This window comes from Anser cygnoides, chromosome Z (assembly GCF_040182565.1).
Source record: "Anser cygnoides isolate HZ-2024a breed goose chromosome Z, Taihu_goose_T2T_genome, whole genome shotgun sequence".
NCBI lineage: Eukaryota > Metazoa > Chordata > Aves > Anseriformes > Anatidae > Anser > Anser cygnoides.
In genome coordinates, this window is record NC_089912.1 from 41,323,414 (window position 1) to 41,338,936 (window position 15,523).

General features: G+C 36.1%; 1 protein-coding gene across 9 annotated transcripts in view; it reads left to right on the top strand.

The window, feature by feature from the left end:
• The window catches only part of FANCC (FA complementation group C), an 86,098-nt gene that overhangs the window by 11,468 nt on the left and 59,107 nt on the right, over window positions 1-15,523 (top strand). For all 9 annotated transcript variants that reach the window (XM_048080533.2, XM_048080534.2, XM_066988975.1 and 6 more), the window contains 3 exons: window positions 3,504-3,677; window positions 5,251-5,335; window positions 11,434-11,528. In XM_048080533.2, coding sequence (XP_047936490.1) covers window positions 3,504-3,677; window positions 5,251-5,335; window positions 11,434-11,528 — 354 coding nt within the window. The remainder of the gene's footprint in view (window positions 1-3,503; window positions 3,678-5,250; window positions 5,336-11,433; window positions 11,529-15,523) is intronic.

Consider the following 15,523-nt stretch of genomic DNA (forward strand, 5'->3'; position numbering starts at 1 on the left):
ATCCTTGTGGGTCCCTTCCAACTCGGATATTCTATGATTCTATGAAAGACAAATTTGGGGACTTTGAAAGCTATGAAACACAGCTTTGAAACATAGCTTTGAAAGCTATGAACATTACAGCTCTAAGGAGCTGTAATGTTTTAGCTACTGCAGCTTCCCTTAATGTTTTGTAATAGCTGAGTTCTGAGTTTCAGGATTTGGACTAGTGAAGAAGTTACTTTGCTTTTATGTGATTTTTGTCTTGTGTGGTTGTGTTCTAAAAGATTATATTTCTACAGTTCCAGAGAAGAAATCTTCACTATTTTGCTACCTTATATGCTGGATGTGCAAATATGATTTCATTTTCAGACTCTGGATAAGGAGATAGTTGCAAACAAGTTCTCTGAAACCTGGTGGTGTCTCATCTGCTTTTGCAAATAGTTCTTTATCTACCATTGAAGAATATTACATCTGTTGTGGAAGGCTGTGACAATGTGGTGCTTGCATGTATGTGTTCAGGAGGACAGAACAGTAGCTCAGTTGTTACCTGGAGCGTCATACTGTAGAGCTTTGCCTCCAGACCTGGTAACAAAAGTTACCAAGTAAAATGTTATATTTTAGACACTAATCCAGAGAGCTCTCTTGGCAAAATAAAGCTAATCCGTACCCTGTTAGAAATGCAGCCTTCAGCTTCTAAACAAGTACCTTCATGAGTATGCTCCACAGGGTTCCTGGTGTTGAAAGTACAAGACCAGGAGAGTTTGATTCTTGGAGAGATTCTGATAGAGGAGACGAGGGCTTTTTCTCCTCCTTCCTCCTAGAAGTAAAGGATATCTTATGAGGTGATTCACAGTAAATCCAGCTTCTGAATTTCTCATATTCTTGGGTAAATAGTCCAAAATAAGAAGCAGTTTTAGATTTTTGGCAGCTGAAATAAAAGGAATCCCAAGTGGAAGAGAGTGGAAAAGAGGCTGAAAAGACCTTGGGAATACCCTTGACAGTATGACAGGTCAAGTCAGGTTTGACAGGTCAATTTATTTTTTATAATTTCTGTAGGCATTTTAATACGTTTTATAATGGAGTATAAATGGTTAACTTGTAATTAAATTTAATTAACCAGCAGTTTTATATTTCTCTCAGCAATAAACTATTTATTCTCTGACAATTTTTGAGATACAACTGTGTTGTATTTTCTTTTTAATTATGTTATTTATACATCCAGTCATTTTACTGTATGCTTTCCTGTAGTGTTCAGGTGAAGACAATAGTAAGTGATATTAACAAAATAGTTGTTTTCAGGACTAGATGCTATAAGCAATCAAGAAAATCGCTATTTCAGTGGAGGCTTCTAAAGAAAGCAAACACACAAGTACAGCTTAAAAATCATGATATTGTGAATAGAATGGGAGCTTGTGAGATTTTTTTCTGGATTTCTTTTAGTCTGACATAAGCAATGTGATGCGGCAAAATGAGCTGGGATTTCAGACTTCTGGAATAAGGATATTCTTACTCTGTCATAGCTTCCCCCCTTTGCATCCTGGAATAGTAATTGCATGTACCTGATGTAGGAGAAAAGCCTGTTTGATTTGCTTACCTGGGGTGCTTTGTTAATACTCAGTCGTCTCTTATGGCTGGCCCCAAAATGCTGGAGTGTTTGTGATACTTCCTTTTTTTTTTTTTTCTTTTTTCTTTTCTTCCCCTGGCCCCTCCATCCCCCTCCCTCTGCCCCCTCCCCCGCCCCCGCCTTTTTTTTTTCTTTTAAACTTTCAGGAGCCATTGTGTTAGAGGACTTATTTTTGATTAATCGGACCTGGAAACATCAAATAAGCTCATTTCTTTACTCAAATCTATAAGTCCAACTTCCGAATGTAATTTTTTCTTGAAGCCTTTATTATGCTCTTGTGATGGTAGAAAGTTTGATGGCAAATTGCAGCTGGATGTTTGACCTATGTTACTTCTGAGAGCTACTGTGATGAAGTCTCATACCCTATTTTAGATGCTTACTAGCTAATAAGGTTTAGGGATATTTAGAAGATCAGTGAGATTTCAGGCCTGCACATGCTGATTAATAGTTACAGGTTAGAGCAACAGTTACAGCTAGAAATAGGCACACAATAAAGAATGCAAAAACATGGGATTTACCTACATTGTGTTGAAAATGATCAGGACAAACATACCTTGAACTCTGACAAACCATCATATTTACCTTTTTTTTTTTTATGGACAGAATCCAAGCTCAAATAATAGTCAACATTCATTATGAGGTATTTATTTATTACCATTAGAAACTAAAAAAAATTATTAATAATCTTTAGGTTTTTGTCTGGCTTGGATTAACATGCTATTTAAGTAAGTGATTATAAAGAGTTAGCTGTATAAAGCAGACTTGATTTGCAGGGCTGCCGCTCAGGTTCAGGTTTATTTTTTGGTCTGTAGCTTCATGTCTGTAGCTTACAAAAGAAAATTTCACTGTTTTCTGTTGCTTCAATGAGTGTCTGAATTCATCTCCAAGCGGACTACAGTTAATTTCTGAAAACTGCCACTGTGTGTGTTAATTGACAGTTGTCTTTACCATCTGACATAAAAGACAATGATTGAATGGCTGCAAGAGCTCCTTTACTCTTTCAGCCTGTGGGGTATTTCTTTCAAAGAGATTTAAAGGTTGGTGTAGCACCTGCTGCTCTATTCTGTGTCCTTCTGCCAAGGAAAAATACAGCAAAGGAGGAAAAAAAGAAATGTTTTGTGTCTTCTACTGGTGAAATTTGGTTAGTTTTTAACATTTGTACTTGACAATAATCCTCTTAAAGATCTAGTTTTTACATTGAAGTATGTAATTGGTTGTAGATTATACAAGCAATTGTACAGCTTTTGTTCAAAAGCTTTTATATGTAAAGTTGAATGTGGTCATTTTTCTTTCTCCTTTGTGTGATAATAAAAAGAACATAGAAAGAAAATCAGAGCAAAAATACTGAATTTATTGGCTTCCTTTAAAGAGAATCCTCCTTTTGCACTTAAATATAATGATCAATTACAAATGCAGATCTTAAAACAAGCAAAGCCCCAGCGCATGCCCTGCAGCCCCTTTTGTTTTGATTGAACCTTTTTTTTTTTTTAATGTTTTCATTTATCTTGAAATGGGCATTTTCAGTTTTTCCCCATGCAAAGCATTCTAAATTAGTGTGCACTCATATTATTGTAGTATTCGCTGAGTTAAATATTGGTGATGACAAGTTCAGATCATAAATGCCTGAGACACAACTGGGTGGTACATTCTAAGCTAATTTACTCATTACTATGCTGCCTTTGTTACTTTGTCACAATTGGGTTATTATTTTACCCTATTACTACTAGAAAGAAAATTGGCACCTTTATGAGGTGCAATTCCCCCCCACCTTCCCACTGGAACACAAAAAAAGGTAGTAGAAATCCTTCTTCTTGTTCTCATTCAAGGTTTCAAGCCCCAGTGTTTGGTTATGCCTGTTTTCGAGTTGTATACTTTTTTTATTTTTTAATTTTTTTCCCAGGGTTGTGGAATGGCCCAGGATACTACAGCGCCGACACTGGACTTCAAATATTGGTTGGATAAAGCTGTTGAGTGGGGTCAAGCCACCACTTTGGAAACCCAGAAAGATGTCTGCCTTCACTTGCCCCAGCTGCAGGAGTTTCTACAGCAGACCTACGAGACTTTGAAACATATGGTAAGTGACTTTAAAAGGAAGAAGTGGCCTCTTTTGAAGACACCCTCAGAAACAATCTGCAGCATGTTTTGACAAAACCAGAAGCAAAGAGGCTTGGGTTACTGACCCAATGTATTACCGGATCAGAGAAGCAAGCTGGGGAAGCAGTCACAGGTAATGCAAACAGGAATGTGCTTCCGGTTCCCCTGGGTTATCAGGAAAGGAGCTTTTTCTTCTTGATTGGTCGTTGTCACGTGAGATTTCCCGGCCGATGCTCTAACCTCTTTAAAAAACTCTTTAAAATAAACAAGAATTTGATTCTGGTTTTCAAGCCATATATTGGATTGTTTAAAGGCCTTAACATGCAAAATTGTAACTGATCCTTTAAATCTCAGGGAGTCTGTTGACACGCTAACCCCAGTGCTGTGGCATATGTAGTGAATTCCATTGGCACATGCTGCTGACTGTTCTGTTTTCTAATTTGATTATTGTCTGCACTCACTAGAGTGCTTTTTTTTTTTTCCAAGTAAGTTTAGTTGGTTTTATGCTTAGTTATGTATACGTTTTCCTGAGCGTGGCTTTTTCAATATATGTATTAATTTTAATTAGCTTTAGAAATGTTGTGTTATGGTATGAGGCTGACTTCTTATGGAAGCAATTCTTGTTAAATATTCTTCTTCTCTAAAAACTGCAGTTTTTAAAAATCTGAATTTAATTTTTAAATACAAGATTTTCGAGGAGTGGCATTTCTTCCTCTGTATATCTGTCTTTTTCTTAGAAGAAAAAAACAAACAATTTTTAATGTTGCTACTTCGAGTAATCTGAGGCTTGGCCTGAAATGGACCTTGTGAATATGGCCCCAGAAAGTCTGGGGCTAGCCCCAAATGTGAGACAAATGTAAGGAATTTATTGCAGCAGCAGGAGATGGTTATCGTTCCTGCTACTTGCATGTTATCTCAGCACAGCACCATTTTTAAAAGCCTTCATTTATTAGATAGTAAAGCTACAAAAATGGAAAAATAAGACTGATTACACAGGATTGCGTATAAACTACATTGCCTACTACTTTTTTAGTGAAGCTGCTTTCTATTTGGTTAAAAGTTAAATGGCAGTTTGTTACTGCCTAGTCATAAAATAAGCTAATTTAAAGAAAGCAAGCAGAAGTAACAGAAAAATACTTAGTTTTATGCTGTAGTGAGTATTATTTTTTTCAGAAACTCTGTGAAGCAGTATATTAAAGTAATGAGGACCAACAAAAGTATATTTTAATTGTGCTTTTGTTTATCACTAAATCTCGGTTACTAATACTGTTTTCTTATTACTATATGCAAGAGGAATTAGTAAATTTTCTACCACAATTAAACATTAGCTGAGGAAATTACTTAAACGTTAACTTATGTGAGTTATGATATTATAGCTGATTTCACCAAGCTCTGCTTTTATTACCTACCTGCAAGTGTTTTGTTTCCAGAGCATTTCACAGCAAAATCATTGGGACTGTAATTTACAATAATCTGTAATTAGCAATTCTTCTAATTTGCTTTTGATGTATAGTATGTTTATTGTCTTTTTGTTTGCTTTTATGTCTTAACAGAATTCAATTGTAGCAATTCAGCAGTTCCCTTTAATTGGCCAGCTACTAGGAAGGCTTTGTTGGAATCCTTTTGTTATAGGATATGGTAAGAACCTGTAATGATATTTCTGTAACAGTCCATAAATTTTATTCCTTAGGAATTAAAAAAAATACAACTTGATATATACTTCAATTTTTCCATAAAAATGCAGCATTCTTTCTTACTTAGGTAAAATTTTGAAATAAAAATGCTATCCAAGTTATTTAAAACATGTGTCACTGAGAAATCTTAAATTTACTTTTACTTTTGGAGATAATTAATTTCATGGATCATTTACAGAATGTTGAGTTGAAAACAGTAGGTTTTAAACCCAGTGAGTGTTTATGTGCATCATTATTTCTGTTGTATTTCAAATTTTCGTGTTCTATTAATTTTGTTAGTCTCCCAGAATGCACAAAAAAGTTTTAGATTACTTTCAACTGAGGTTTCTTCCAGTTATATGTCAGAATATTCTATCAGATAGTTTAACATAGAAGAATTAATTTTTCTGATGTGTTCTTTTTTTATTAATGAAAAGCTGTACTGTGTTATGATTGTGTTTGTTTTTACAGATTTTATTCTGAATGTTTGTTTTTCTAACTTGTAAACTAGTGAAAAATACACATAGATTAAAAAGCAAAGCAGTAAAATGGTGACTTAGAAAGAAAAGGTGAGAAAAATCAAAAATGTCTTACTGTTGGGGTGTAGGTGAGATCAAACAAAAGGAGAGAAACTGCGGACAGGAAAACTGTTAGGAGGGACCAGACACTACCTGTGCTGTATACTACCTGTAGTACTATACAGGTAGGTATACTACCTGTATACTACCTGTAGAACTATACAAGTAGGACACTACCTGTAGTTCCAGTATACTTACCGTGCATTGAGATGTTGATAAATGGCTTAGGATCTACTCTGGAAGGGAAAGCTAATTCTGACCTTCTTTGTCAGCACCTTGAAATAGTATTTTGCTGATGTCCTACATCAGTTTGCTACAGCTACATCTCCCCCAAAAAGAAAAAGTGTTGCATTTTGTCTCTTCTGGTTCATGCTTTCTTTTGGAGACATACAGGAAAGGGCAATTTTTTTGGTCTCCTGGAGCAGTTTATTAGGTCAAGAAGAGCACTGTGCTAGAGTGATCATATGTTTTCTGGCTTGGATTTATCTTTTTCCAGTTAGCTCCAAGCATAGGCAGAGTGAACTTGCCTGCGAAAAACATGGTAGATGTGCCTTATGTCAGCACTTCCCATCTAAAAGGAAGACTTGGGAAGGAACCATAGATTTAAACGTAGGTCACTATGGCAGAGATACAAATCTGTGCTTTTGTGACATCTTTTGAGAACAGACGTCTTCTACTTCATGGACTTATTTTTGTGAGGTTGCATTTTTAATCATAGTTTCAGTTTCTGGGAATGTTGATAACTGTTGATGTTTACAGATACACACATGCTTTTCTTCTCTTTTTTGCTTTGGAATAACAAGTCTTGAGACCACCAGTCTTTAGACCACCAGTGTCTCTGAGCCAAAAATATATTATATTAGAGAATGGAGCATCATCTATTTTTTTCATCTTTTTTTCCTTTTGAATCATTTCCACAACAACCCCAGCTATACATTCTTAGTTTCCTCTACTTCTCCCTTCCTTTTTATCCCTATGTATTTTCTAAAGCAGGAAAAACACTTTTTCTTCAAGTTGATCGTTACCTCTGAAGACTGCAAGACAATGAGTTTTACTACATTTTCGTTTGTTTGTTTTGGTCTCAAGGTTGCAACCAATCCAATTCAGAGAATTTCACTTGCTTTAAATGGAATCCTTCTCTTCACTTCAGTGCTTGGAGATGGGAGAAGGAGATTTCCCAACATCGGTAGACCTGAAGATGTCTGCTTATCCATTCCCACCACTTCCTCCTTTTAGAGCCACCTGATCTCTCTCTGGGCTGCTGGCACTTTAGATTCAGCTAGTTCTCATTTTCTTTGGCACTAGTTTTGAAGATATTCTTTAAGGTAGTGCTAGTAGATGCTGACTCTCAAGTGGGTTTCATATAATTTCTCATTTGGATAAACAGCTCATTCAGACATGTCTGAGACCAGGCCACCCTTGCAGTAGAAGAAACTAATTCTGTTCAGTACAGTCTTTCATACTAATAAATGGAAGAGGAAAAACAAAAACAAAACAAAACAAAAAAACACAGCACACACAAAACATTATATATCTGCATCTTGTCCAAACCACAATACCTATCACCTTAGATGTATGTCTGCTGGTGCTGGATGCTGGCATGGCTGACCACTCAGTGCAGGGAGCGTGGCCTCCAATGGAAAATAACCTCCTCATAAACACTCTTGAGCAGGAGGGGGCCAAGTTAGCCACATATAGAATGCTTATGTGAGGGAAGCACTACCAAAGAAAATCTCATGGCTATACTTGTGGTCCTGAACCACGAGGGACACATGAGGAATTCAGTCTTGGTAAGGAATTCCAGTGTTTTTTCTGTGGGCTGGGGGATTATGTTCTCAGTAGGCCCCTCCTGGTTTAAGTTTTGAGCCCAAATGTCTTGAATCCCAAACTAATACTATAAATGTTGGGGAATTTCTTGGTGGCCCTCTATGTCAACATATGTGTGTGAGCGTGCATGCTTATGTATGTATTCATTTCCCCTGAAAGTTCAGTTTTAGCTAATCTACATTTTGTGTTATGTATCTGTATATATGTAATATCTCTATGCATTTTTCAGTAAAATTTTACAACAGGATCTAAAAAGAATATTTCTGCTTCTAAGATAAGTGTTTTCTCATTAGTTCTGTGCATTTGGCCTGGTTCATGATGGGTTATTGATAAATGGACTGCATCCCAGAATGATTGAGACCACACTGAGTTATGAGAAAAAAAAAAGCATTGCCTTTTGTCTTCTTTATATTATTTTTTATTCATGAGAGAGTGATTGGGAAGGAGTGCAGTGTGATTAATACTAAAGCTTTTTTGTTGTCTCAACACAGCTTCCAAGCTGTCTTAAATTTCTTCCTAAAAATTGTTGCTAATTTAGTTGGAGTTTCAACATAATGTGTTTAAGAAGTCCAGCAGAAAGCTGGAAACATTCTTTTTTTCGTATAATTTCCACCTTGGAGTAACTAATTTTGTTCCTTTGGATGGCTTACTTGGGTAGTGAGCATTCTTTCGTGCTATTGTAAGATCAGATATCTTGATTCATATCCTGAAAATGGTTTTCAGTGCATGCGACAATGGTATATTTTTCATGGTGATCACAGTTACTAGCAAAATGGAAGGAAAAAAATGCAGAAAGTTTTCTATGGTTCTCTCTGGTCTTTTGATGCAATTGTCTCTCACAGCTGCCACAGTTATTTTAGAAAGGTCTATCCCATCTTATTCTTAGGCATCCAATATTTCTTCCCCAATTCTAAAGGAAAAGGAAAGAAAGTTTTGAAAAGGAAAGAGTGAACCTGGGAATGGCCCTCAGATTACCACTGGTGCTTCAGCAAGAGGACTAAGTGTTCCTTTTTCCTTATTTTCACAGATCTGTGAGAAGCTACTTCACTTGTAGCTGAAAAGTAATTTTGACTGGGAAAACTGTGAATTTGTAAAAGTCCCTTATCTGGGGGGAACCATTGGCATGGCTTTGATACAAACATACCCTGGTTTCAAACACAGGTTGAGGTTTGAAGGTAGCTATATCCATGTAATCTCATTATACTGACAAAGTGTACATTGCTCACCGAAGCTTTGCTTTCATCATTTTAGCTTTTGTCATACTGATTTGCATTTCTGACAGGCAATAGTATATATAATTCACTGCTATACTATGCAGCAAGACTTTGTATGTAGCAAAAGTTCTTCTCATCCAGAAGTCTAATTCAGTAGTTATGTCCCTTCCCTTCCCTTCCCTTCCCTTCCCTTCCCTTCCCTTCCCTTCCCTTCCCTTCCCTTCCCTTCCCTTCCCTTCCCTTCCCTTCCCTTCCCTTCCCTTCCCTTCCCTTCCCTTCCCTTCCCTTCCCTTCCCTTCCCTTCCCTTCCCTTCCCTTCCCTTCCCTTCCCTTCCCTTCCCTTCCCTTCCCTTCCCTTCCCTTCCCTTCCCTTCCCTTCCCTTCCCTTCCCTTCCCTTCCCTTCCCTTCCCTTCCCTTCCCTTCCCTTCCCTTCCCTTCCCTTCCCTTCCCTTCCCTTCCCTTCCCTTCCCTTCCCTTCCCTTCCCTTCCCTTCCCCCTTCCCTTCCCTTCCCTTCCCTTCCCTTCCCTTCCCTTCCCTTCCCTTCCCTTCCCTTCCCTTCCCTTCCCTTCCCTTCCCAAACATCACTTAAATAAAAGGACTGTATGACATACTGTAGATGTACAGTGTAACTAGGATGAGGCAGAAGAAGGGACACCTGAACTACATGTACTTTGTTCAGGATAGGTGATTTGAACTCGATTTTTAAATTTTTGTCCTGTCTATTTTTCAGTTATGTTTTGACTTTGTAAATTTATTTCTCTATTACGTTTTCAGTTAGTAAAGTCTGAACTTTACCAATTACTGGTACTAAAATAATGTCTATTTGTAATGGTCAGAAACTTCTGTGTTTCCAAAAAGCAAAGGGTTATCACGTAGTTGTTTAAACAAATAAGACATTTTTTTTTTCTCCCCAAAAATTGCAGATTAGAGTTGTATTGGGTAAAATGTTTTTTCTGAAGGAGATAGGGTTGCCTGTTCGTGTTGATGTCTGACTGCTGGTTCAATATAGTTGCAATCAAAGTCTAAGGATACTTTAAATTTCTGCTGAGGAGTATGCAGGTTGTCTCTTGCTCTGATCTTAAACAATGTAGGAAATCATTAGCCTTGTAAAAACCCATATTAAAAAAAATATATCTCCAAACACACAATGTTAGAGTACCTTAAACTGTAGTCAGTTAAATGTGTATAAGAAACCATTTCAGAGCAGAGATGCTAGTCAGTGGGAGGCCAGTGATGGCCTACAGGCTTGTTGGACATTTATTGAGGAATACTGGTTTAAATCAAAATTAACATCTCTGATCACCTGGTGAAAACACAGGCATTACTTAATGGAGCTCTTATTTTTTCTTCAGACTTTGCCAACAAAGCTCTTCTAAATAATACTCTTTATTACATCCTGGGTAGCAAAAATACAGAAAACAGAAGAAGTCATTTGTTGAACGTGATAATATTTAAATTATCTCCTAATGTAACTTCTGAAAGTTATGTGGCATTATCTGTTTGTACCATTTATATTAAGAATAATAGCACTTATTAAGTCAATATCAAAGCTACAATGATGCATCTAGTTTTCATAGTTTGGGTTACAATTATGCAATTTTATTCTGGCATAAAATTCAGCTTAGAGACTCCTTGTATCTGCTTAAGAACAGTTAAAAAAAAGCCTATTGTGAGCAAAGTATTGGAAAAATTGTGACTTACATGGCTCTTTATCTGCTTACTCCAAATAATCAGCTCTTCTATGATAATATCTGTGCATCTAGGTGGTGTCAATATTGATGAGTATAGTAGGTTTTTAGAGAAGGCAACTTGTTTCCAGCAGTACATTATAATTAAGTAAAATCTGATCTCATGCTGAAGAGAAAATAGGATTTTTTCCATCAGCATTTAGCTGTCTGCAGAACTGTTATTTTCCTGAAGCATGGGGAATTCTAATATATTTTTGCAGAAAACTTCATGTTCTACGTTCTTGTTGTGAATGATTTCATACTTAGCAAACTTAAATTTTTCAGAATGAGCACTTTCAGTTGTGCAGAGTTTGGACACCAATGTAATAACTACTTACTACAGTTGATTATTGTTTTTTAATTATATTAGTTAGATACTTAAATGAATGTTTCTTGACAATAGCTTCAAGTATTTTTTATGTAAACAATTCACTAGGTCATACATGTTTCTTAAGAACATCTAAATATTCTGTAGATTTTAATTTGACTCCTTTTAAAATGCTATTAAGGAAATGACTACACAAGAACTACTACATATGAATAATATTAAATGTGTTGTGCAAATCTGGTAGATTGAAGCATTATGAGTTGAGACTGATATTTGGGGCTTTATTTTTGTGGATGGATAGGAATTGTTGTGTGTAATTTTGTCTATGTTTTGATTTTCCTTTTTTTTTTCCCCCTAAATGTATCCTTATTTACTTTTTTTCTCTAGATGAAAGCCAGAAGACTCTGATGTGGTGCTTATGTTGTCTGTACAGCAGTGAACCACAGAACCCTGTGGAATTGAAGGCCAACAGCTGGATACGGGTAAGTGAATGAATCCTTCCCAGGACTGCTTTGAATTAAATTGATTATTTAAAGGTGCTACATCTACAGCATAGAGACACTGTCATTTAAGAAACCGTTTCAAACACAACTTCCATACATATTGCATTGAAGTGTGTACTGCTCTAATTATAACACAATCTGTGCTAGCCTGTCATTTCAAATATTAAAAAGATGTGGCATTTTAAAGTGGGTAGTTCTGATGGCTTATAGCCTAGTAGAGTCTCTGAATCTAGTAACTGTGAATAGTGAGCAAAGACCACAACTCAGAAGGGAAGCAAGTGTTATCAAAAAAAAAAAAAAAAAAAAGAAAAAAAGAAGAACCTTTCAATTAGGATAAAATAAATAATCTGCCGAAATACCATAGTTTGTTTTGAAAACAGCTTGTATTTCCTCTTTAATTTCATTCTTTTTTGCTTTTGTTTAGTCTTCTGCCTATGAAGAAGCTAATTGTATCCAAACTTTCTTCAAAGGCAGTCATAGAGGGGAGGGGTAGTACTTGTGTGTGGATTTATATTTAGCGACTTAAGGAGTAATGAATCCTTAACTTTAATCCCAAATTTAGGGGGTTTTCATAGGCACATCTGTTCATATTTTGTATATTTCCACAGTGTACCAGCGAAGCACATGAGCATGTAAATAATTTGCAGCACATTGATGCGTAATGCTATACATTGCTGAATAGCAATTTTTGGGTGCAGTATTGCTGATTTTTACATCTTTGCATTCTCTGTGGATTTTTGTCATCATATGGTTAAAAAAAAATAATTGAATTGTCAATACATTTTTTATAGCTTACCGTCCTCAGAACTAGTGAGACTGCAGCACCAATCTCATTATCATTTAAGTAAAAAATTCAGCTTAGCAGAAATTTACATCTCTGAGTAGTTCATTTCTTAATTATTAGTTGACTTTATACATTTCAGTTTATCTAGGTATGAATGTAATACAGAATATTATAAAATAGGTAGTGGTTTTGCCATGTTTATGTTGGTAACCAGCTGTGCTTAGCTAAGTAGTAATATTGATATTGGTGCGTTAATTCTCAGCAGTACATTCTCACATTCTGATGCCCCTGCGTTTCTATATGTGTGTGTTTGGTGGGTGGTACAATACACCATGAAATTCTCATTAATTTTATAATAACTAAAATTACTCTTATTTTCTTTCTGTTTTGAACCTTTCTCAAGAGGCTTTTCAGGAGGTTAGTATACTTGTGATTGACGGTGAAGCAAAGTAAAGGACTTTTTAAAAGTCTTCTTGAACACCTAAGCAAAGTGATGCAAAAACAAATCTGTCTTTTCTTATGCATTCTTACTGGTTGGACATATTCTTCATATGGACATAGGAGATTGACAGTAGCATCCACTTAGGTATTCCACAGAGAAGAGTTTGTCATAGTATGTGTTATTAACAGCAGCATACACATATGCCATGGTGAGGGGGAGCTAAACCCAGGCAATGATTCTGATCTACTGATAGCTTCCATTTGTGGTGGTGGGAAAACATGCCATTTTAACCTCGATCGGTTACCTATGTTTGATGTAACTGGACTGGTGGCTTTGGTGGCACAAGAAAAAGCATCAAGTAAACATGAACAAGCATTTAGGGATGGATGGAGGAGGGACTGCTGCTCCTGGCAGCACTGCCACTTTAAGCTGTCCAAAGTTGGGACTGACGCGTTGATATAAGACACATTTGATATAAGCATTTGATATAAGACACACTGTACTCTGCAGGAATTTTTCTACCCAGTCTGTGAATTTGAATCAACCTTAAATAATAATTGTGACTCGATGGGTCAAGAGTTAACGTAAAAGTGAGAGGGAAAAGGGCACGGAGGAACTCAAAGCAATCTAGTTCTGTCATTCAGCACTTCCCTAGCTGATTAAAGTGTGTGTAGCATAATATGGCCTGAAATGTAACAAGTTCGTATTTTGATTAGAGAGAAAGAAATAACCCTTAGAAAATTTTAATTTAAAAAATCGGTTAAATAATGGAGATAGTAAAATGCACGTTATAAGAATACTTAAATTGAGATTAAAAGAAAGGATATTATTGCTTTCTACAGTTGTTAGAATTTCTTCTCACTTCCTCACAGTCCGGAGTGCATCATAGTGCAACCACTTTTTAGAGAAAGTGGTTTTATCTCCTTTTTCAAATCAGCGTTGTAGTTCTATTTACCAGCAAATGTGATATGATAAGGACTATTACGCTTGTTTGTACAGAAGAATGTAAGTTAAGTATTTTGTTACTCTTGAATAGTTTCTTTTTTATGAAAATAGAAATCAATATCAGATTGCAAAAGAAACATACAGTAAGTCTGTTGACCCATCTAATGTATACTGACAGTTATTTCCTCCTGATCTGTTTTATTTTCCACATTATTCATCACAAAATATTGTTACAGTGGGGGATCAAGATACTTTTGCTATAACAACTATAATTTTGAAGTTTGTGTTGGCTGTTTTCCTAGTGGCTTGATAACCAACCTGTGCAGTGCCTTGGTCTGACCTCAGCCTTGTTCATTATACAGTGGGAGCTCTTTACAGTGGGGATATTGACTGTCTTGTGGAGAAGATGCCTAATACAGTTGTTCACTATGGAAAAAATGACCCAAAGGTTAAAATATATAGTTGAAACAAATTCTTGGGGATGGGGAGGAAGATAATTTTGTAACAATGTGGTGTAAGGAAATTGAAATCCAGAAATTAGTTCTAAATAAACCTCTGAAATTCAGATTTTACTTAAAATGTTTTTAGTATTATGGAAAACTTGCCTATTCTTGGAATGAAATAATGATCCTCTAAACTAGTTAAGCTCTATCTAGGAGGTATGCATGGTAAGCTTCCACGACAGTGCACTGAACGGACTTCTGTGTTAGTGCTGTATACACTGATACAGGAGCTATGGAAGAGATACTGGTTTACATATAGGAACTGCTTTTCAGCTTCTGCATAACTGACCTTAACAGTAGCATTGTCCTTTTTGCCCTGCAGCTCAGAGTTGGTATTATCTCCCCAGCTTCATGCCTCAGCACGCAGTGAGGAGGAATACTTATATTTTAAAGAGGTGAAGTAGTTCACTATGTAAGCCACCATGTATCAGATAAATGAAGACCTCTGGGTGCACCTTTAGTCAATGCTAGTGCAACAAAAACAAAAAGCAAAACCAAACCATAAAACAAACAAACAAATACATCCAAACAGAAAGTAAGAAGGAGTGGTTAACAGTTAGTTAGTGGTGGAATAGAAAACTTTACTTCTTCACTACTAATGGGTAAATTTTAACAAGGAAAAAAAATTGAAGATTGACCTTTGAAGATTGCTTCCTAGTTTTATGGGATTTAAGTTTGTGTTAGATTAAAATTCTTCTCCCAGAATGCAAGGTTATATGTGACTGCAAAATGATGCTATTCAGCCAGCATAGTGGTGAATATTCTTCTTTCCTTTGTTTTCACGTCAATGTCCATTGACTATTAAATTGCACCTTACTTTTTGTCATGGCAAGTACCAGTTCCCGAAGAATACTTCGTGGACTGTCAGTGGTTCTTTGATTAAGGTCATTGATAGGAAAGCTGATCTGAAGTCCTTCCAGCTACTAAATTAGATTTTCAATCAAGTAGCAAAAAATGTATTTGCTGCTTGCTTACTCTTTAAATTTCTTGGCATTGTAATAGTAAAGCTGAGTTGTTTGGGAAGAAGGAAGTTAAATATGGAAAGAAAGGTAGCTGCACTTGATCTATATTATTAATCAGCTTCAGAAATCAAGATGATGAATGTCTGTAAGTCCTTTGAAAGAATCAAATGTGCAGAGAAAAACCTTGATATTTAATTAACACTTGCAACATCAACTGCAGTGCTCTTAAAATGATATGCTATTTAAAATAATGAGAAGCTTCTCTTTTTTTTACATTCCGAGTTAGAATGTTGAAAGCTAGATTCCTTGTTTATGTACCAGCTCTGGCGCAGTGTAGA